The following is a 23,591-nucleotide window of genomic DNA, read 5'->3' as shown; positions in this document are numbered from 1 at the left end:
TGTTCTCAAACAGAAGCACACAAAAAAAAACAAAACAACAATATTAAAGTTTTTAACTTTTATTTAAACATTAGTTAAGGTACAAACTTTTCTTCTGGTAAATAAAACCGCAAAACACTTGATGGCAGAAATTTCTTTCTCTTGAAACTGAGCAGAATGCAAGATTTAGCTTTAGAATACCATTTTGCTTATGACAGTGCTCAAAAGTTGAACTATAATTACAGACAATCTGCTTCTTACTTAAAAATTTAGTTAAACAGCCCCAATTCATATAGCTATTTCATGTGTACGTATTATAACAATTTACTTAATATATAACGCATTTCTTTGCCGTGCTTATTAGTTTTGGAATAGCAAATATATTTTGTAAAAAAAAAGAAATTATCTTTGGTTTACTCTGAAAAATATCTGAGCTTCAAGTTCAGAAAAAAAAAAAATAGTCCGACTTTCATAAAAAGCGATAAATTAAATCTTAGAACGATCAGTCAGAAACTGATGGTCCGATTTTAAGTATTTGACAAAAATAATCTTGGGGCAATTTTTGTTTGTTTGTTTGTAAGTTTATCTATAATCGTCACCGTAAACCAGTATTGGCGACTCCTCCGAAGGACTGCAAGTAGTTTTTAATTGGAGGATATTGCGACATACTGAATACGATCCAATTCCAGAATCTTGCCTGGTTCTTTAGCGTACCAGGTGTAAATCACCCATACACGGGACTATCATCTCATGTTAGTAACTCTAGTTTGAGGAGCGGGGGCACGAACTCACGGCCCCTGGTTTTTCGTCCGCTTTTCCTTGGAAACATTCTATCAAGATTGTTTAAATTATTCTGATATGTCAAAAATATGGCCACCAGAATGCATGATCATTTCCCCCTATACGTATAGCTTTGAAATTTCAAAGACAACTGCAATATTGTCCTAATGCTCATAACTAAGTTAATATTTGTTGCAGTCATGTTTGAAATCTTATTATGTCTCCCGCATGTAGTGGCAGTTAGTGCTATCCGTCCGTCTGTCTATTACAAACTTTGTCCACGCAACTGCTCCGACACCACTCTGCGGATTTACTCCAAACTTCACAGGAGTAATCACGGCCAAGTTTAGCTGTGCATATCGTCGGCATTTTCCGGTTTGATGATTTTCAGCGGAGTTGTGACCCTTAATTTTTAAATTTTTATGATGTTTCAACCACTTCTCTTTTATTATTGGGCAGAATTCCATCAAACCTTAAAGGACTTATCAGTACCAATATTGTTGGCATGTTCCGGTTCAGTGATTTACAGTGGTGGAGTTATAGTCCTTGATTTGTCGCATTTTACCTTGTCCGGGGAAATGCTCCGATACCATCAGGAGGAATTATACCAAACTTCACAGGAGTGATCATTGCCAAGCCTACCGGTAGTTGTACATATTGTCAGCATGTTGCAGTTCGTGTTTTCAACATGGTGATGGCCGTTTTCGTCAAGTTTTATAATGTTTAGCCACTTCTCTTATATAATTGGGCAGATTTTCACCAAACCTTTCAGGAATGATCAGTGCCAATTCTTATTATGCATATGATCGGTATGTTCGCCTTCAGTGATTTTCAGTAGAGTTATAGCCCTTGAATTTTTAAATTGTACAATGTTTACACTACTTGCTTTATACAATAAGACTGAATTTCACCAGACCACATGAGTGATTTGTCTTAAGCGCGTTGAGCATATTATCGTCATGTTCTGATTAAACGATTTTCAGAGTAGTCATGACCCTTGAATTGTAAAATTCTTTGATCTGTGCTACTTTTCCTTTACCACTGATTTGAATTCCGCAAAACTTCACAGGTGTTAGCACTGCCAAGCCTAGTTGTGTATGTCATTGGACTATTATGGAACAGTGATTTTCACTAGAGTTATTTCCTTAATTTGTGGCATTTTACAATTTCTGCATGGCAAGTGGCGGGATACATACGTTTTTTTTTGTGTGAAAAACAACCTTTAGTTGTGATTTCAATGTAAGTTTTTGTTAATTCAAGTCGTTTGATAAACATGCATAAACGGGCATATCTCTATCATATTTAGCGGCTCAATATAGTTTAAACATATTGGAAGGCATTAACAAGTATCAAGTGGATTATGCCTTAAAAAGTGAAAGTTCCCGGACACCGTCGTTAGTTATCTCTGTCTAGGGTCTTATCTATGATATCGCTTGAACCAATACCTCGATTTTAGCCCAGATAAACATGAAATTATTCTTAAAATATTAGTATATTCATGTTTCAATGTCACAATTATAATCATAGTAAATTACATTGCGTAACTGGAAATTTTAATAGTAATATTTAAACCAAAGCACGGAAAATATTTGGTGAATAACTTGTAGATAATATATATACTCCCATATGAAATGTCTCAAACAGCGATTTTTCGTTGAATAAAGTCATTGTTTGTTGCTCAAATGCATATTGTTATATCAAGATGGCTGCGTCCTAGTGACATAATCCTTAGCATTTGAACTCAAAACAATGATTTTAGTCAACGACAAATCACTAAATGAGAGATATTTGTTAAATAACGTTACCTTTGTAAGCTACAATTAGCCTTCTGTTACCGTTTAGTATACCCCCTCTATGTTCATTAAGCTAGCATATCCTTTGTTTTACTATATTTTCAAAGTGAAAGTTTGCTTCCGAAATTACTTGAAATATAAGTTTGTTCCGCGAAAAGGCATGAGCAAATTTATCCCGGTACAGACAAAACATGCATAATCAAATATAGCAATTTCACTGCTTTTTTTGTCTTTATACAGCCGACACAAACCAACAATTAAAGGTCCATAATCCTTTAATTTTTTATCTTAAAAACAGGTGAAACAGCTTTCCAAATAGATGTTATGCGTACTTACATGATTAGAAAGCACTATTTGAATATTGCACATTGACTGTTATAGAAAGAGCATTAAAGGGAGGCAATAAAAACAATAGATTCAATAAAACATTCTACTATATTCAGCAATGTTTATAGCTTTGACAAATGTTAAAGAAAGTCATTATCAGCAATAGGATTTCACAGGAAAATAATGTATTTTATGTTCATAACGGAAAATGTGGCAGCTACATTTTGAACAAGACATTATAAGCCTTTAATATTGATATATAAAACCGATACATGAATCTATTAGGAGTACGTGTGATTTTAAATGCAACTAAAATGAAATTTAGAAATAGGGGTTATTGAATCGCACTTTACAGATAAGCGCTTTGTTTTTATGTAAATATAGCACTGAACGTCCTTGTAAACAAGTAACGGTTTATTTCATCATTCGCTGTGGACTCGACGATGTCTTCAGGTAAACTTTTAATACCATGTTTTCAAATTTTTGAATTTACATAAATATCTAAAAATTATTTCTTTTTCCGGTACTTTTTTGTATAAAGTATTTTTACCTGGCTTGCTACGTACCTGATCCTACTTACAGTTCACAGTAGTGAATATTTTTTTTATTTATAAGTTTGTCATATTTGCAATCTTTTCAATTAAATTACAATTATTACTTGTTTTTTTGGACAAATAATTAATTAATTACAATTATTCAGGGCAAGTAATTAATAATAATTAATTAATGTAACATTAAAATGTACAAAGAAACAATTTGTTAACTTCTTCACAAAAACAATATATTCTTGTCTGTAGTTCAGTGTCGTGAACTTTATTTAAAATTTACAATCAGGTACATTATTTTCATCAGTACAATATATTCTAAAAAAAATAATGCAAATGCCAGATTTTGTGTGGCAACCACAATTAAAGTTATTACAGACCAAAAATGCACCTTAAAGCTATAAGTGATGAAAGAATACAAAAGGTGTTGGCACCTTGCTATTTACAGCACAATAGGTATTAACTATGACTACTTCACAATGCGAAATTTCACCAGATCACTAATTAAACCCTCCATCTTTTCATTTTGCTTATTGAAGAAAACTGATGGATCCGCAGAATCAAAATATATGCATTAGAAAGGTCTGTACAACGTATAATGCGTCTTTACAGACTTTATTTAGAGTGAAATGATAGCTAAGTGCACCAATTTACTAAATATATTTATGGTTTTCATCTTCTCCATGTAAAAATAGAAATATTTGATATTTAAAAAAATGACTTTCTCAAAATATCTGAGGCAAAATGGACAACTCTTGTATTGACCGTTTTTCAATGATTTAAGGATTTCTCCAATTATAGTCTATATCAAAAGTGTCCACGGCTAAATACTTAGTAAATACAATAGAGTATAGTGTAAGTTTAGTCTACTTTCAACACTTTGAAAGAGCCTATACTGAACTTCCTTTTGTCTTTTAGTAAAGTCAAATTCCAAGACAATCCAAGAGTCTAAAACTCATGAAAAAAAAATATGAGTGAAAGAGAATGACATGCTCTTTATTATAAGCTTACCAAAGCCATACCAAAAATTTACCTGAAAGAAGTTATTAAAGATTTTATAATGTAAACAAAAACCCCTACACCATTTTATCATCAGTATTTTCCACCCATGAATACACTAAATTTAGGTGATAATTGTTGATATAACTGAAAATGAGGCCCCAACAAAAATCTTTTTTCAAGTTGTGTAAACAGTTTAACTTGTAAATCAATGTTGATATCTGAAGTTACTCGCTTACTTTCTTTACAACAATAAATAAAACGCCTTATAGCTTGTTTAAGGTAGTTCACCTGTAACGGAAATCATCAAATATAGTAATCTCCATATGCTTTTTCGGCATTTATTCGTTTTTCATCGAAAGCAATGATTGTGATAGTTCCATCCAGAGAATGTTGAATTGCTTAAAATACATTACATAGAGTCATTACCTATCAGCTAACTTCAAATGCTGTAATTACAACCACTGCCTTTAAACATTTTAATTTTATTTGATGACAATGACTTTTTGTGTTACATTATTTGCAGGAAAGTACTCTTGAACAGTTAGAGAAATGCTTCAAAATGACGGAAGCATAAGAAACACTTTATAAAATGATTCACTGAAGTGATGAATATAAGCAGTCTAGCTACTTTGTTATACAAACGTGATACCAGATTAACTTTTTATGCCTCCCCCCCCCCCCCCCCCCCCCATGAGTGGTGAGGGCATATAGATTTGGTCTTGTCCGTGCGACCGTGCGTGCGTCCGTCCGAAATTCGTGACGCGCCTAGCTCAAAAAGTATTCAATATAAATTTATTAAACCTTGCATAAGTCTTTATCATGATATGAACTTGCGCACCTCCTATTTTTCATCTAGGTCCGCCCTCTTTTTCCAGAGTTATGGCCCCTGAAATAGTAAAAAATGCACATTTTCACCTTGTGACGCGCCTAACTCAAAAAGTATTACATATAAATTGATTAAACCTTGCATGAGTCTTTATCATGATGTGAACTGAAACGCAAAGCCCAGTGTGACGTAGACATAGAACTGATGCATGCACAATTATCCGTTGAGTTCAAGATACCATAGAAACTCACTTACCTGATGATAAAAAAAAACAAGCAAACGTGCGATAATTTTAGCAAATATCCGTCATTTTTCAAGTTTGCAACCATTTCGCTTGCTCGAAGCAAGTGTGCAACCACTTCACGTCCTGTCCCCTGTTTATAAGGGTTACAAATAACTTCGAGGACATATTTTACATTACTCGGATTACATAAAAAGTATTTTTTGTAATGATAAATGTAAAACAAAAAAAAAAGTTTGTGATAAATGATAGTATGATACTTTTTTTCCGGGAAAAGACCAACCAAGAGTTTGTAAATGTAAGGTACATCATTGTTCTTTCCTTTTTTATAATTCTTACCATATCAATTATCTATAATCCATAAAAATTCAACAATTTCTTCATATACATTATATATGTTCGAAAGTTTGGTTACTCAATAAAAATATTGAAAGTTATTGAAATGTAAAGGCAAATATATGCATAAATGAATTACATGTCTTTTTTCTAATTAGTGAACGATCTTTAGGCCAAAAAACATCAAGTTCGTTACGCTTCGTAACTTTGTAAATAAAATTAAATGGTTTAACAAATGTTACGGTTATGTAAAATATTAATAGCCTGTAGGTTTAAAGCCAATCTCTGAAAATAGCATCAGGGAGTCGACTCTTTGATTCAATGGTTACAGCATTGGACTTCCACCCGTGCGACCTGGGTTCGAATCCTTCCATAGGCACTTGGGATTTTTCGTTATAAAATGCTATGCACTTCAATCTCTTTTCTGGAAAAAGTCGCAACTCGTCCGGGACTTTATCTCGTGCCGAAAATGGCACTTTCTATGCCAAAATGGCTTATACGCCATCATAAATGATGACGCCTTTGAAGAGGGGAAATGTAATGGTCGCTTATGCATAGCCTGTAAGATTAAAACCGATGTCTGACAACTGCGTCAGCGGGTCGACTCTTTGCTCAGTGGTTAGAGCATTATACTTTCACTCGTGCGACCCAGGTTCGAATTCCTCCTCAGACACTTGGCACTTTTCGTCACTAAAATTCTATCCTCTTCAATTTCATTTACGCCCAAATGTCGTAAGACAAATAAATATAAATCTACATGTTTATTCGATTTGATGAAAACGTAGTTTAATCCACCGAGAGCCGCATTTAGAGATGTCAAAAAAAAATGTGAAATGTTACAGAAAGTTTAATTACCTTTTCTATCGTATAGGTCATTTTAAAACGCAGTTATATAACACGTAATTATGTTCCAACGAAAAGTTAAAACTTCTATGTATATCTTTTTATTTAAGCTATTTCGATAATACAGTGAGCTTATTTCTAAAAACTAATGTTTTGCGGTTTTACTTGATAAATAGTAAAATCAAAGCGCTGAAAGCAAAGAAAGGTTGAAACCCGCATTTGATGTGAAGAAACCACTCCGTTGTAACAGTTTAAGTCACTTCCATGAAACAGTATAACATTCAAACCATTTGCATCCATGTAATATTAAAAAGTAGAAATTCTGCTTTGACTAAAAACATCAAGTGTCTTGAAACATACTGACAAGTTGAGTAAGGCAACCCTATATCGGCTTAATTAAAATTTACTATAATGATACCAATGAGAAGTACAGTGTCTGTTTCATTAAAAACAAATATTCAAAGAGAATATACATAATAGAAATATTAGATACTTTAACATGACCCAATTTGTTTTCCTATTAAACAAAAAAGGCTGAAAACTGTACGTTATTGGTCAACAATTCATTTTTCTGACGTCATAATTACTACGTCAGAGCGTTAGACGGCATATCGGCGCGCTGGGAAAGAAATCAATACAAATCAGGCACATATTTGATGGATATCGTCAATGACGTACATCATAATCCTCGATAACTGCGCCCTCGTGATATAATTCCTAAATTCATTCAATGACAAAACACTGTTTGGGATATATTATTTCTTAATTCATATTTAACAGTTAAAGGCACTGGCCTCGACAACAACAACAACAAAAAAGAATATTTTTAGATACCTGGAAATAAATGCTATATTCATAAGAATGCTTTATAATTTAATTATTGACTGACTATATGTTACGGAAACACATGAGAATTAGTTGGTTTTACTTCTTTTTTAACGATGAGAATTGAAAAACGTTTGCAACGCTTTACTCAAAGTTAACTGTCTCGATTATGAATATCTATATTTAATAAGCGTTATACACTAAAGCCTCCATAGCTCTATTGGTAACGACAGCCGGAAAACTTCTTTATTGCCGCGGCGGTCCGGGTTTGATTCCCTACGCGGTCATCTTTTCTATCTTGATTTGGCATTTTTAAAATAGTTTAGAAACAAAAACTCATATTGTAATGTTCATAATATGACAAAACTTCAATTTGAAAGAAAGGTCATTTTAAGCCAAAATCTGGAGGTCAGTGCCTTTAACAGTCGTTACTTTACGCTAGAAATTTTTAGAAAATGCTATTTTTAAAATGCCAGTGTGTAATAGTTTCTCTTATGATTTTCTGCGAGTTATATACCATTAGAATGCTTGTGATCTGAGCTTTTCAAAGATGTATAATTTGATATATTCTTTTATCATGTGCATTGAAATGATGGTTAAACCTGACCATGTGCTTTTACATAGAAATTGTGTAGGGAGATAAGCGGTCGGTATACTCGTAAATAGTCAATAAAAGTAGTGCGAAAATAGAACGGCGGATTAATCTGCTTCAGTGAAAACTGTCATTAGGTTATAACACACTAAATAGTTGTTGTTCTTTATTCTATATAAAACTGACCTATTTCCAATGACCGCAGCACACATCAGGACCCATTTTAAATGTCTGTAACTTACATTTTCTTGAAGAATATTTTTTTCAGTGCTAACTAAAAATCAAAAGAAAAGTGGGGGTCATGTTTGATGCAAGAAAAATAATTTCAGTCAAACACACAAACTGCAAAATCAGCTAAAAAATGAGACCCCAAATTATACTGGTGGTGTATGATCTAAGTTTCCATGAAAAATTTTGTCATGTTGTTATTTCATTATGAAAATGCTACCTACATGTCAAGCATACATCTGTCATGTGATTTTAGCAAAAAACTTGCAAAGAAAATAAGGAAAATAGCTCTACAGAGCAAAAAAACTGAGGACTATTTGTATCCGCCATTATGCGACTACCATTTTTTTTTCGCGCCATTTTTCTATTTAGTGTCTGTATGCCTATAAGAAAAACTTCTTTCTCTGACACTGTGCCAGTTTCATTTGAAATGTACAAGAAACCCAAATGCATGAAAAAATACAAGGTTTTAGCTTGATACAACAGTTTCCAAGTTTTTACGGCATTTTCAGTACCATAAGACAAAGCATCAGATTTTGTCAAAAATAGCTGTCACGACATAATTTTGAAGCAGTTACCCTAAATGCAGCCTTGTTTTGCCCTGTTTTGACATTTTCTACTCTGATCTGCATGCAAATTACACATTTAAACTGTTAAATACCCCGGTATGTTCACTTTTACCTCTGATGGCCAGAAAATAGCAGTCAGTAACCTATAAATATGCAGTTTTTGAAAAAAAATACACCCAAAACAGTGAAAATGTGATATTTTTGGGTTTTATCCTCATTTTCAACAAAATTGCAATTATTTTGTCATTTTCTATCAAATTCTAATCAAAGTAGCCCATTTCCACCATCATCTGGCCAGATTTCATTTTTTACCAATGTCATCTTATAGGTTATAACACACTAAATAGTTGTTGTTCTTTATTCTGTATAAAATTGACCTATTTCCAATGACCGCAGCACACACCAGGACCCATTTTAAATGTCTGTAACTTACATTTTCTTGAAGAATATGGTCAGTGCTAACTAAAAATCAAAAGAAAAGTGGGGGTCATGTTTGATGCAAGAAAAATAATTTCAGTCAAACACACAAACTGCAAAATCAGCTAAAAAATGAGACCCCAAATTATACTGGTGGTGTATCATCTACGTTTCCATGAAAAATTTTGACATGTTGTTATTTCATTATGAAAATGCTACCTACATGTCAAGCATACACCTGTCATTGCAAAGAAAATAAGGAAAATAGCTCTACAGAGCAAAAAAACTGAGGACTATTTGTATCCGCCATTATGCGACTACCATCTTTTTTCGCGCCATTTTTCTATTTAGTGTCTGTATGCCATTACTGAATTCTTGCAGTATCCAGAATATGGTTATAATAGGTTTCAACCGCTTTGCGGTTTCAACCTAAAAACGAGAAAAATAGTACAAGAACATATATGTTATTATATATTTTACCAGATTTATATATTATATCAGCTTTATATATTATATCAGATTTATATAGCCCCCTTTGCATGATTAACTGGTTCAAAGGAGCTTTACATTTGCATAAATATCAACAGTTTTATTCATATTTAAAACATAACACAAAAGAATAAAGAAAATAGACCAATTACACACAGAAAAGAATTGTAATAGTTAATATTGAATTTTGTTATAAGGTGTATTTTAAAGCAATAATTTCTCCCCGGACTTCCGGACAAGGCACAAATGATCCGTTTCAGGTCGGTTTGGAGTCAGAAGCAAAAAACATTATCTTGAAGAAGAATTGGAATAGGATTTCCAAAATTTTCGAATAAGTACTCTTTTTTTATTAATTTGATTACATGCAATGAAAACATTTACCATCCTATTTCGGCTGTGATGTCCTTTCATCTTGTCTTTTTTAATTAATGTGTTTTTCATTTTTGAATTGTGTGTTGTACAAAAAGCACGTCGATGATATGCGTAAAATATGTAAACGACAAATTTTATTTTAAATAATAGTCAAATCACCAAACAATGCAGTTTTCATTTATGACGTAAATATTCAGTTTCATTAATATACTGTATAACTATGATCATTTTATCAATTCAAGTAAAAGTAAGACCATTCGCAATGTTGCTTGTCTTATTACTATACGTGAGTGCAAATTCCAGTTCTTGTGTTAAACTGAAGCGTGCATGTACATGTTGGTATTTGATTATCCTTTAGGAAATCTTTCAAAAACGTAAAATACGCAAAGAAAGACCATTTTTACAATAAAAAGTAACTTTTTCTTCCATAAACTTACTATGAAACCCACTGTGTTTGCGGCCACTAATCTAAATTTTAACTAGTTTTATATACTTTTTAATTAGTCCATGTTGCATAACTTTATTTTTACATTTAATTTACACAGTCGGAAACTATGCCAAAAACATACTTAACTAATCTAAAATATAAAAAGAATACGCTAATTACATAAACCTCCATCCATGTTAAGAGATATAGCCTCAAAGTTTCGTGAACTCATCTCGCAGCATGAATTTTTATTTCAGACACGGAGACGCTCGGAGTAGCCAAAAATATAGTTATATGTTGTAGTGTTATCTGAATAATTTCTACCTGGATTTCCGTCAAGTAATCACTCAAAGTGACAAAATTCCGCTGAAGTAATAAAGAACAATTGTCGGAACTACGAGTCAGCTTTACTGGCACGCGAGTAGTCCCCGGACAGAAATCGCATATATTTCGTCCTCAAAAGCTTAACAATAACAAGAATAAAAACGATTGGCATATATACATACCTTAGCTCCGGTATTACCAGTTTAGGGTTTTTCCTGTGAAATGACGTCACGTTCGTGGGGAATAAGCAAGGCCCGAAAAGGGGTCTATAGAATGTCAAATTTTAACATGCTCGATAGTAATGCCCGGACACCATGTTTTATAATAGTAGCTCGTGGAATTTGCCAGGTCGAATCACACTCGGCTCCCAATCCGACATAGCCATCCACTCGAGCCGAATACAGCATCCCACATCGAGCTGCTATTATAATAGCCCTATCATATTGTATTTTTATTTAATATTACTGTAGAACTTTACACCTCGGAAAGCGTTGGCTCGGACGAGACAGGCGAAGGAAGTGCAGCCAGGCCTTTTAAAACGGTGCTTCAGGTAAATAATCCTTACGCTACGCGGTAATATTTAGGTAAACTTATTTCAGCTAACTAATACATAAGGTAATCTGTGTTCAGGCATATATTTCATCAGATTAACTGTACTTCGGACAAATATATTTTAAAATAGACTGTATTTAAATAAATTTTCACCTCAGAAACTACAGGTCGGAACTACACGAAATTAGATCTGTAGAATTTTGAAATGTAATTTTCTCAGGTTTGTACTACTGGTTTTGATTTACTTCATTCAGAGGCCACCAAAGCTAAAAATTAGACGACTTCTTCTAATAAATCGCTTGGTTGATATTCACTTAATTTGGTATGTAGCATACTCGGAGTTTGTTCAAGTGGTTCCGCTTGAAGGTACTTAAGGCCCACAAGAGCTAAACATAGGAAAACATGTAAGTGGCTTCTTCGTATGAGCAGTGTGATAGCTCTTCAGCAAACTTGGTCAGTAACATCCTTGAAGGAACCTTTCTCTAGTTCTGCCCGATTGCACTTACATGCAGCTAGTTAAACTTTGTACAACTTAACTTCTTAAAAGACCGCTTGTTTGAACTCCACCAAACCTGACGTGTAACATCCATGGACCTTTCTCAAGTATGTTCAACTGGTTTCCTTTAGGGGTCGCTTGAGCTAAAAAAAATCAAATAACTTACTCTCTTACATAGATGGATGGATGTTCGTAAACTTTGGAAAGAACATCCTTGCAAGTATCACTCTCTTTTTGTTCAAACACTTTTGCTTGACTTACCAAGGAGCCGCCTTATCTAAAATTAGAGACTTTTCTCATGAATTGTATATGTTCACCAACTAGAGCAGATGCATCTTTGCATTGAACCTTTTTCAGATTTGTTCCGATGAGGCCAGAGTTTAAAAAGAGAAAAGTAGGAAAAAATCTCTCAAAGCAACTCTTATGAACCGCTTCATCGATCTTCACTAAACTTGGACCTTTCTGCAGTTTGTTTAAATGGTTTCACTTGACTAAAACTTGAAATATTTTTTTTCATAAATCACTAGATTTAAGTTCACCAAACATTGCTTGATCAGATTTGATCTAAATGGCTACGCTCTATTGCACACATGCGTCGTGAGAGCCGCAATGAGATAAAATCAGAAAATGACTTTTTAGTTCTCATATTTTTTTAATACTACAAAAGTACTCCCAAAGTATACATTCTCTTCTTATATACAGTGCATATTATACTATTTGAACATTGATTTCTTGCACGTTATAAATGTTTACTGAAAGCCCGTATATGATGTCTTGTAGCTGCACATTTGCACTGTAAACTCCTATCTCTCTTAAATTATTTCATAGTATGATAATTACAGGCAATGCGACATGCTGCTAAAGAACCATTTCCAACTATCTATGTGGATGGAAAAGAAGAGGGAACTGTAAGTAGTATTAACAATTCAATATCACATGTACTTGTTACGACAGTGTTGTTACCATGTCTCTGGTCGGTCTAAACCATGAAAAGGTCACGACAATGCCTCCTTAAAAGCTAAGAAGCAGACTAGGGGATTATTCAGTTAGCCTTGGGCTGTTATAACAACTGAATTAAAATTAATTAATACAAAGTTAACTAAAGTACTGAGAATATCGGACGTATCATAGAAATATCAACAATATAGATGAATACCTTGTTATGGATATATTGCGACTCTTAAATAATATTCTGTCCATTCATTATTGCTTAGTTGTAAGTAATGATCATTATTACGATTTCATTAAAATGTATTCTCATGTTTTTTTTTGCTACTTTTGTTGAATAATTTATGCGAAATATTTAATTGATGATAACCTTTCACTACCATCTAACTGAAGAATCATTTCTATCATACACAGAAGTATGAAGTAGCAGCCAAGTCGCAAATCAAGAAGTGGCAGAAAATCTGGCAGCGGGAGATTAGTAAACCCACTGAGAGCGAAGAAAAAGATGTAAAACTAGTTTTTCAACCATATTTAGTAATAATTATGGTCAAGCACAGGCATGCATTAGACTCCTCAAACACTTGCTTTAAAATGAAAAACAGTCACAGCTCAATATTGTTACTTCATCAACCGTTTTTAAATTGTAAATCTATTTTAAAACGGAAATTTTATCCGCATCCTAGCACAATGATGTCAGACACAGTTTTAATGAGTCATAAGAGGTAATAGCCCCAACGAAATTCTACAACATAAAATAACTAAATTAAAAGAATAGACTCAATGATCACAAAGGCCCAGAAATATAATCAATACTGAGTCCAAGTAATGAGCTACTTTTTATTCTGCCACACAACACCGAGGGTTTGATGTTAAAAAGATCAATTATATCTGTAAGAAGATCCTTTGGAAGAAGCATAGAACACAACCAAGGAAAATAATACCAGACTCCGTTTGACTGGTTCTGTTCATCAGATGTAAGGAAATGTGACAATTTCTCATAAAATAACACTGAATGATCCCAACGTCAGAAATATATAAAATTTATGTCGAATACAGGTTGATGCCCAGCGCAGAGAAAAGAATCTCGAGGAGGCAAAGAAAATTACCATTTCTGAAGATGCTAGTCTTCCAGCCCCTAAGCAAGTAAGTGTCACTAAAAACCATTCCAGTACACCATGTCAGTTTTCCTGTTTTTGTAACTTTATCTATTATCAAGCTATTACCGAATCAACTAATCTTTGTTCCCATAATACACAACATGCTTGATATATTTAAGAATAGCAGAATGTCAGCCAAATAATGTTAAAGACAGGTCAGTTTATCAATATTTTCATTTGTATTACTTGCTAGGAATACGAATGTCATAAATACATTTAAACATTGGCAATATCTTAACTCACTGAAGTTATTAAAATATGCATTTGGTCTGGCAGATTAAATTACGAGAGTCCGCCAGCTACAGGGATGTTCGCGTAAAGATCTACGGTTGGGTTCACCGGCTCAGAAGACAAGGAAAGAACCTTATGTTTCTCGTGCTTAGGGATGGTACAGGTGTTTTACAATGTGTTCTCACAGATTTACTGGTATGTACCTGATTGACAAGATCATTCTGTTTTGCTGATATGTCTGGCTAATTAGATGGCTTTTGAATGGTAAAAGAATCAGAAATATAAGAATTCAGCAAAATTTATAGCAAAGCGAGATAACCAACTTCAAATAAACACGTATTTTTTTTCCGGAAATGTCATGGCATGTCCCCAATTCATAACTAAGTTCTATAGACTTTCCTGTGAATAGTTGTGTCAGTTTCGTTCAAATATGTTTTCATTTGCGGTATTCATATATGTTTTTAAACTGACGACATATTTTCTCTTATTTTAAATACAAAGAAAATTTAATTTAAATTACAAAGGAAAAAGAACAGAAAACGCCGATTTTGAAGGGAGAGTGGGAAGTAAAACACATTAGAATAAACACAGTTAACTGGTTTTTAATATTCAAAATAAGTTTCATGTTTAAAAGTACCTATTGTCCTTTATTTCAGTGTCAGACATACGATGCATTGACTCTAGCCACAGAAGCTGCTGTCTGTGTTTATGGTGTTATCAAGACACTACCAGAAGGAAAGACAGTAGGCACTTTATAACTTCGACAATCGTTGATTTTGGTGATATTTGCAAGCACTTCAATCGTAGTTTATGTGCTTACTCAAAACACAAACCCTTTTATAGTGATTTTTATGAGTTACAAGTTAAAATAAAAACACAGTATTATGATGTTTAGCTCTCTGGTATAAAGCTTGTCGAAAATGAGTCAATAGTAAAAATACACGTTCGAATTCTTGGTATTTGGGTACAAGGAGTAATGGCAATCATATTTCAGGCACCAGGGGACCATGAAATGACGGTTGATTACTGGGAGCTAATTGGAGCATCGCCTGCAGGAGGGGCTGACAACTTACTGAATGAAGAGGCACATGTAGATGTTCAGCTAGACAATAGGCATATGATGATAAGAGGAGAAAACGTATAAAGCTTCGTATAATAAATATTTTGATCTAAATCTCATTTAAAACCTTCTTAATGAAGAGGTGTATGTGGATATTCTCTTGGACAATATAAATGATTATTATTAGAGCTTCATATGGTTGATGTTTTTTATCCAAATGCTCATTTAAACCCAATTAATGAAGCGGCGCATATGTTGATTTGTGTTGTTGTTTTTTGTCTTGGACAATATGCATATCCTAGAAGGTCATCATTACGCGGAATTTTTGACTAGAACAGGAAATTAAATCTTTTTAATGAGTGGGTTCATGTAGATCTATTTGACAATAGATATAAGTTTGAAAAGAAAGTGGACAATTCTATAAACAATAGACATAATTATCATTAGAATGTAAATCGCTTAGCCGCTCAAACTTGAGCCAAACAGAGGTAGCACACTTGCAACATTACAAGACAATAGACTTAAATATGACGTTTTATCGAAATACTAATTTGAACTAAAGGTAGAATCCCTGTAATTAGTGCATTAAATGCCGAAATATTTCATAGAAACTGGATACACATTTATGTTGATTTTAAGTCTACTGAAATGAATTTTGTAATTACATCGAACATAACAAAAATTAAATTACTATAAACGTCCAGGTTAATTCAAGGCGTTCAGTGAATTGCTGAGTTTTTCTGTCGTGAAAGTTCGTTAGTTGTCAAAAGCAGTAAGAAGAAGGAACGATTATAGTATAAAAATATATGCACAAGTATCAAATAAATATTTTAAGACTTTCGAATAAGATAGTTTATGCAAACATGAGATATCATTTCGCGTGTCTAATAACTATTTCCGATATAAACTATTTTCTTTTAGACATCAAAAGTACTGAAGATGAGATCGGCTGCTATGCATTGCTTCCGTGAGCATTATTTCAGCCGCGGCTACTACGAGGTGACGGCTCCTACACTTGTACAGACACAAGTGGAGGGTGGTTCCACTCTCTTTAAACTCAACTTTTTTAATGAGGAGGTGAGGATTTTTCGTTTCTTCTTTTGGTTGACTTTAAAGTTACGCCGGCACAATTAAGAGTTCCAGTTTTAACAGCGGAAAAAGACCCAAAATGTTTTCAACATTATTTAGGTTCGGTCGAGTTACTGTGGTGGAACCGCTGACCTTCCGCAAACTAGCTATAGCTTCCTCATGTGAATGATTCTGCATCCGAATCTGGGTTTCGAACCAAAAACGGAAAGAGGCGAGTGATTCGCAGTCCAATGTCTTAACCATTCTCGTGACAGATACCAACGAAGTGGTGCCATTAAATTTGTGATTCGTTAGTTTGTATGTGTGTGCTTTTTAAGAAATGAATGTCATTACCTTAAGTGTAGTTTTAAAGACCGATTCAGCTTGAAGTTAGCATTTTCCAACTTTGAAAAGTTTTATTTAAACTAAAACCCGTTTGTGAAACATAATATTTATATATAACAAGCGTATCGATTAAAATCGACACAAAACCTTTCAGGCTTATTTGACTCAGTCTTCACAGTTATATTTGGAGACAGCGATACCCGCAATGGGCGATGTTTTCTGCATAGCAAGTTCATTTAGAGCGGAACAGTCAAGGACTAGGAGACATTTGGCTGAGTATGTCTGAAATTCATTTACCAAGAAAGTCTTATACAGCCAAACAATTAGTCAGCACGCCTATATTGTAGGCAGAGTTATTTACTCTGTTTCGTTTATATTGAATTGAAGGTGCACTCGTATTGACGTAGGCTAGCCAGATTCCTGTATGAGCAGCAATTGACTATTCACACATATTTCATTTCTTTCAGCCAACAACTTGATCGTGCCTCAAATAAAAATGCATATTTTAATGTATCGCAAAGGCGTACACTAGAATTCGGGGTGAAATTTTTCCCAAAAACAGAATTTCTTCAAACTTTGAATATTGAAGGACAATCATCTAAGAAACACAAAAATATGCAATAAAAATCATAGGTCACTGGTATTGAAAAGAGTTATCTGCCGTTGAAAACGTCATTTTCCCCGAAAAATACTATTTACAAGGGCAGATAATTAATTTTTCATTGCATATTTTTGTTTCTTGTATGATTGTCCTTCAATATCCAAAGTTTGGAGAAATTCTATTTTTGGGGAAAAATTTCGCCCCGAATTCTATTCCGACCATCTCATATACAGGGAATTCTAGCGTACGCCTTTTAGTATTTAGCGTGTATCATCGTTGCACATGGTATATATCCATCAAGAAAAGGAAAATTTACAATATCAAAAAAGTCGTCTCCCTTGACATGCAGTTTAGAATGACAACTTCTATTATTAAGGAAGTCACGTAAATCTAAAACAAATAACAGCCATATTGTTAGCATTATTTACCAGAAGCGTATTAGAAAATATATATTTGCAACCCAATCAGCAAAATACCCATTATCCGCGTTTAACTTAACACCCAAGTAGAGTGAAAATGTGTTAAAGGCATTGATGACATCTGTCAACAATATAAAAGCAGGTCTGCGACAAGTGATGCGCAGTTGTTGCCAATGGAAATAACGATTACCTGTCGCAAAATATCATTGTCAAACGCAACAAATTACTGTCTAATGAAATAAGGAAAAGGTATTCAACATGCTAGATTTCAAGTCGATATAGTGTTCAAGAAAATGCTCTGCCATCGTTACATGCTAAATACATGCATTTCACTCAGTTAAACGTGTTTTCTATGAGAGTGATAATAAAATCTGGAAAAAAATACTTTAGAATAGGATGCAACTATACAGAATAATAGCGGACTCGGTTTGACTGTGTCTGTTCATGGGAGTTAATGAAATGTGCAACACTTCTCATGCCCCCTAGCACCGGATTAAGCGGAATTCTATTACACATAATTATATTGAATTGACTCCATGATCCCAAACGACCAGAAAATACAACAACACTGAATCCAAGTACGGGGAGGCTTTTACGGCCACCACACGGCACTTAACGATTGCTGTTGATATGCTTCGAAGCTTGTCTTTAGTAAGAATACGTGGTAGGGTAGTATTTAACGCTGAGAAGTCCGACTTTTAACTGATTTATTCCAGAATTTTCATATTTATCGCAGTATTTAGCAATGAGGCAAGCCTTCAAATACAGCCACATTTTGCAGAAAATAGCCAGAAAATTTCCGTTTTGATTATGTAATATCTGATAAGTGGTACATTGGAACTAGCTGCTAATAAGTATAAACTCGACAGCCTCCAAATTCGAATATTTGATTAAACACAGCCAGAAAATTTCATGATCAAAATACACTGTTTTATTAAGTTATTACTATAGTACCAAACTTTGGAAATCCACTCCCAATCAAGCTAAGGGGTGCCGATGTTTAAAGTATGTTAAAAACCCATTTCGTTTTACTACACTTTTCAAATTGTCCGAGTAATCTTTTCAAATACATATTTAGAATCGTCTTATCCTATACGTCTCTTGATGTTTTATATCTATCTGTGCGTTTTGTTTGGTTTTGTAATTGTGTATTTCTATCTATGTTTAGCTGCAAACGTTTTGCTAAGTTATTTGAAAATCCTTCAAGGAGGTATAAAGATATTGAGCGAGCATGAAATAGTAACTTTTGAAAATTGATACCACCGTACGACCTTGACACTGAACCGTAATGGCGTTTAGTAAACATTCATACATAGTTATCTAAAAAATAAAATATGTTAATCTGACAGTAGTTATCTTTTTATGTTTGAACCATACAACCTTGACCTTGAACCGCCATGGCTGAAAGTTTCATTTCATACGTCGTCCCCTAATGGTTTTACACGTTTTCGTTGTGTCATACGTGTCTTTCGTGTTTAAAAAATCCTTTCAGGGGTTGAAAAGATATGGAGCAGACACGCAACGCTGCTTCTTGACATTGCACCAACATGGCTGAAAGTTGCGTACTGCATGTACTCTCATTATTGTAAACATGTTGCCAAGTTATTTCAAAATCCCTCAAAAGGTAAAAAGATACATAGTGGACAAGAAAGTCTACCTACGTACGACATTGACCTTGAACCGACCTGTCTGAGAGTTATATTCTGTATGTAGTTTCTTCATGACCTTTGGTCTACCCGTATGACTTTGAAATTGAGGAGACCTAGCTAAAAATGTCAAATCTTTTTGTCAAGTACATGTTATCTTAAAATCTTTTCAAGGAGTATACAGAGATGACACGATTTTGTGACGGACATAAGAACGGATGGGCGGACGACCAGGCCAAACTAAATATGGCTTTTCCAAATTTGGAGAGGCGTTAATATAAAGTTTATTATTAATGATTAAATAGAGAAATAATACATATTAGATAAAGCCACACATCTATTTGGTATATATTTCAGATACACTCATATTGAAGCAGAATGTCCATTCATATCGTTTAATGACCTGCTGGACAGACTTGAAGATCTGGTGTGTGATGTTGTCGACAGAATATTGAAATGCCCGCTGGGCTATATTGTAAAAGAACTCAGCCCAGTAAGAGTTATTTTATGCTGTCTTAAATAATACTATATTAATATTGATACGTCCTTCGAAACGTATATACCTATATTTGAATACAATGTAAGTCTCCTTCTGCACTTAAACTTTCGTAGAGACTTCTTTAAAATAAGTAAATAACTAAACAAGTTCATTATTGGCTTTTAGGACTTCGATGAATTTTAGGAGAGTTTTCAGGAAAACCCGTTTCTTTCTTATTTTTAGGATTTCAAGCCTCCAAAGAGACCTTTCAGAAGAATGGAGTATACTGCCGCTTTGAAATATCTGAAAGAAAATGACATTAAGAAAGATGATGGCTCATTTTACGAATTTGGTGATGTAAATAAGGACATGTTAATAGAGGGGTTAAGATAACAAGACGTGAGCGTGAATAGATAAGAATCTGTTGAAAATTACCCGGAGTTATCCGTTTAATTAGAAACTCATGAGATGTGGGGTGGGACAGAAAAAGTAAATATACATTCTGGTCCCACATTTTTTAAAGAAATAAATAGTTTTAAACCTCAGATATGTCGGTTTTGACACAAACATATGAAACATGTACACCAAAGTTGTATGTTGTGAATGTTGACTTATCAGACGCTTATTTGAATAAATGAATTCCCGCATAATATGTGTATCAGTACGATTTGAAATCTTCACCTCTCTAATTAACATTTATTTAGATATTTGACTTTCGATTTGCTATGATAAAAGTCTTTTTTTTTATATTTATAAAGATGATATTTTTTATTCTGAACCGAACAATGTCTTCGAAGTCAGAGTCTAAAAATACCAGATATTAAGTTTACCTTTATTCGCCTTATAATCTATATACAAATACTTGTATACCCCTGACATTTTGCAAATTGTTTTGGAGTTGAAGAATCTTTGTTCATTCGAAACTTTGTTTAATTAATGCTAATTTTACAAAAATGCAAATATAAAATCTGGGTTAAACTGTGGCTTCTGTATGCGAATATCTTGGTAATGATAAAGGTCCAGAAATTAGTTAACGATTTTTAGAAGTCAATATTGATACTAATTTTAGGACATTCCGGAAGCACCTGAAAGAAAGATGACGGATGCCATCGGTGAGCCAATATTTCTGTGCAAGTTCCCTGCAGAAATAAAATCATTCTACATGCCTAGATGCAAGGATGACAAGAGACTAACCGAATCGGTAATCACGTAATTTATAAAAGCAGTGATAACACAGCGTTGCTTCCTTGCTAACATGTACCTCGGAAGTGATTTTTATTCATCAGCTCAGAAACTCAAGTGGGAATTTTATATTCAGAAATTTTAGTTTCAGTCACCTCTTTTATATATTTTATTGACTCAAAAAGTTTCCTCCTTCGAAATATCAGTGGAAACGGGGCCAGGACTTGTTAGCAATGTCTCTTTTCTATTTTTTGTTATTGGATTAGCGTTGCACCGACACAATTGTAGGTCATATGGCTTCCCCTCCTTGCATTATGTCATCACGGGCGGGCACCTTGGTAGAAACACCGACATTCCGTATGTCAGCTGGATGGCTTCCTCGCTTGAAGATTTCAACGCCCCGTGTGAGGCTCGAACACACAACAATGAAAACGGGACCAGGACTTGTTTTCGATCCCTCTGTTTTGTCTAAAATAGGATCTGAGGATGTAAAACTGAGGTTGAAGACCAGTCCATATGCTACATTAATAATAATGTCATCGAAATTCTAGTATCTGACTAGAAATTTGCTTGTGACAAGGTTGCAATCTTTGATATGTCTTCAGTTTGATAATCTTAGAGCCAAGTTTTCTAAAGTTTGAGCCGGTTGAGATAAAGGCGTTCGTAACTTTAAATCTCCTGTGTTTTGTTTGTCTTGATGAATGATCACAGCACTTGACGTTGTTCCCTAAACAATAGTACGACAGAGATCATGTGCTCAAAAGATATTCAGTAAGTTCATACTTCAAGAGACTCAGATATAGTCATAAAGATATATTTTATACCTGCAACTTAAGATTCAGCGGAAGGTTATATTGGAAAATATTTGAGCAATGATCAATGGAAAAAAGTTTTAAATCCTTAATTCAGCTAGTCTTGTGTATAACCCGAAAAAATGATGTGTTGAAGCAACTTGTTGTAACATTTACGCCACCCCGTTTTCACATTTGATTTATAACAAGTAAGTATAAAATAATACAAATTGGATATAAATGTTTTGTAGGTTGACCTCTTGCTTCCAAATGTTGGCGAAATAGTTGGTGGGTCAATGAGGGTATGGCAGTATGACGAGCTGATGGGGGGATTCAATCGGGAGGGCATTGACCCTACAAACTACTACTGGTACACCGATCAGGTGAGATATGGTTCAAAACTTACTTGAAAAGTCAGCCTAAAATATGTAGCCTTGTCATTGGTCAGTATCAAGATTTAGTTCTGAGAAACGAATCAGATGGAGTTTTGAGACGGTCGCAATTAAGGTTCCATTTTTGTAGCTTTAAGAAATTGCATATTTATAACAAAATATACAAAATTTCTGTAGCTTGAAGATCTTAGTAAGATCACTTCTTTCAATATTTTACACTTGGTTCTTTATTGGTTGAAGTGTATATATTTCTGTCGTTAAGAGCACTTCATTCGAAACAGTTTATAGGGCATATAAAAGCATTTCGTTTATATCTTTTATGAATTGTATATTTCTATACTGAAATACTGTTGGAAAACGGCGTTAAACCCAAAACAAACAAACAAATATTTCTATAGTATTTTAAATTCTCGGTATAAACATTCGATTCATTGTCGTTCATCAGGTTCATATTTCTGTATTGCATAGCCCTTGTTTCTGTTTTATATTCAGCAGTTCCATATACCAAATGAAGAAGACATTCGTAATTTTAGCTGCACTTTTTAGATTGTGAAATTAGTATACATTTCTTTAACTCTGATATCATCTGTACATTCTAATGGCTTCTTAAAGGTAATTTACATTTCTAGATTATATATTTACAGAGAAAATTTGGAACATGTCCGCATGGTGGATATGGTCTTGGCCTTGAGAGATTTCTGTGCTGGATCCTCAACAGATACCACATTCGTGAAGTGTGTCTCTACCCGAGATTTGTTGAAAGGTGTAAACCATAAAATATAAACCGCTTAACAAAGTGTTCTGTAATTTACTTTTTTTATTGTCGTGGAACAAATTGAGTTTTCCAGTTCTTTTTATCATTAACCGGTAATCTGTTTAAAGGCTAAGTGCGTCTTTCAATAAGAGGGTCGTAGGGCTGAATATTGAGCAAGGCTCATGAGGCTATTGCAAAACTGGTTCATACTGAAAAATTTGCGCATTTTTCTAAATTAAAATGTTTATAGCTTTAACGTTTGGGAACAAATTATAAAACTGTTACATGTTTCATTTAATTTGAAATGTTAGCTTATAAATATATTTTGTTATATTCATATGAAATTTAGGCCTCAAACTAAAGCAAATTATGGGACGACCATTAGAAAGTCAGGACAGGGGCTGAAGGAAAAGTAGATAAATAATTTTGACTAAATATTAAAGTAAATAAATAATCTGCCCTTTGTTTCAGTGCGACCAAATAAATAATCTGTTTCAAATGCTAGTAAGGATAACCTAAGTTCTTCAACAACCTGCTTGCTTCGCCGAAAATTATT

The 23,591-nt window shown here is 33.9% G+C and overlaps 1 protein-coding gene across 1 annotated transcript; it reads left to right on the top strand.

Annotated features, from left to right (window-relative positions):
• The first annotated feature begins 3,256 nt into the window (after window positions 1-3,256).
• On the top strand, window positions 3,257-23,133 carry LOC123548879 (asparagine--tRNA ligase, cytoplasmic-like). The gene is made up of 15 exons (XM_045336500.2): window positions 3,257-3,332; window positions 11,386-11,465; window positions 12,806-12,871; window positions 13,326-13,418; window positions 13,968-14,054; window positions 14,345-14,494; window positions 14,956-15,042; window positions 15,294-15,437; window positions 16,281-16,436; window positions 16,927-17,048; window positions 19,796-19,931; window positions 20,160-20,273; window positions 20,986-21,117; window positions 22,141-22,272; window positions 22,926-23,133. The coding sequence occupies exons 1-15, from the start codon at window positions 3,323-3,325 to the stop codon at window positions 23,055-23,057; spliced, it is 1,641 nt and encodes a 546-aa protein (XP_045192435.2). The 5' UTR covers window positions 3,257-3,322; the 3' UTR covers window positions 23,058-23,133.
• The last annotated feature ends 458 nt before the right edge of the window (window positions 23,134-23,591 follow it).

This window comes from Mercenaria mercenaria, chromosome 6, assembly GCF_021730395.1.
Source record: "Mercenaria mercenaria strain notata chromosome 6, MADL_Memer_1, whole genome shotgun sequence".
Taxonomy (NCBI): Eukaryota; Metazoa; Mollusca; class Bivalvia; order Venerida; family Veneridae; genus Mercenaria; species Mercenaria mercenaria.
Note: the sequence above shows the minus strand (reverse complement) of the source record. Positions and strands in the feature narration are given on the sequence as shown.

What these genes read in the sequence shown, in the direction of transcription:
- LOC123548879 (XM_045336500.2), top strand. An exon ending in TGATGATAAGAGGAGAAAAC is followed by an intron (nt 15,438 to 16,280) that starts GTATAAAGCTTC and finishes ATTTTCTTTTAG; the next exon opens with ACATCAAAAGTACTGAAGAT. An exon ending in TTGTAAAAGAACTCAGCCCA is followed by an intron (nt 19,932 to 20,159) that starts GTAAGAGTTATT and finishes TCTTATTTTTAG; the next exon opens with GATTTCAAGCCTCCAAAGAG.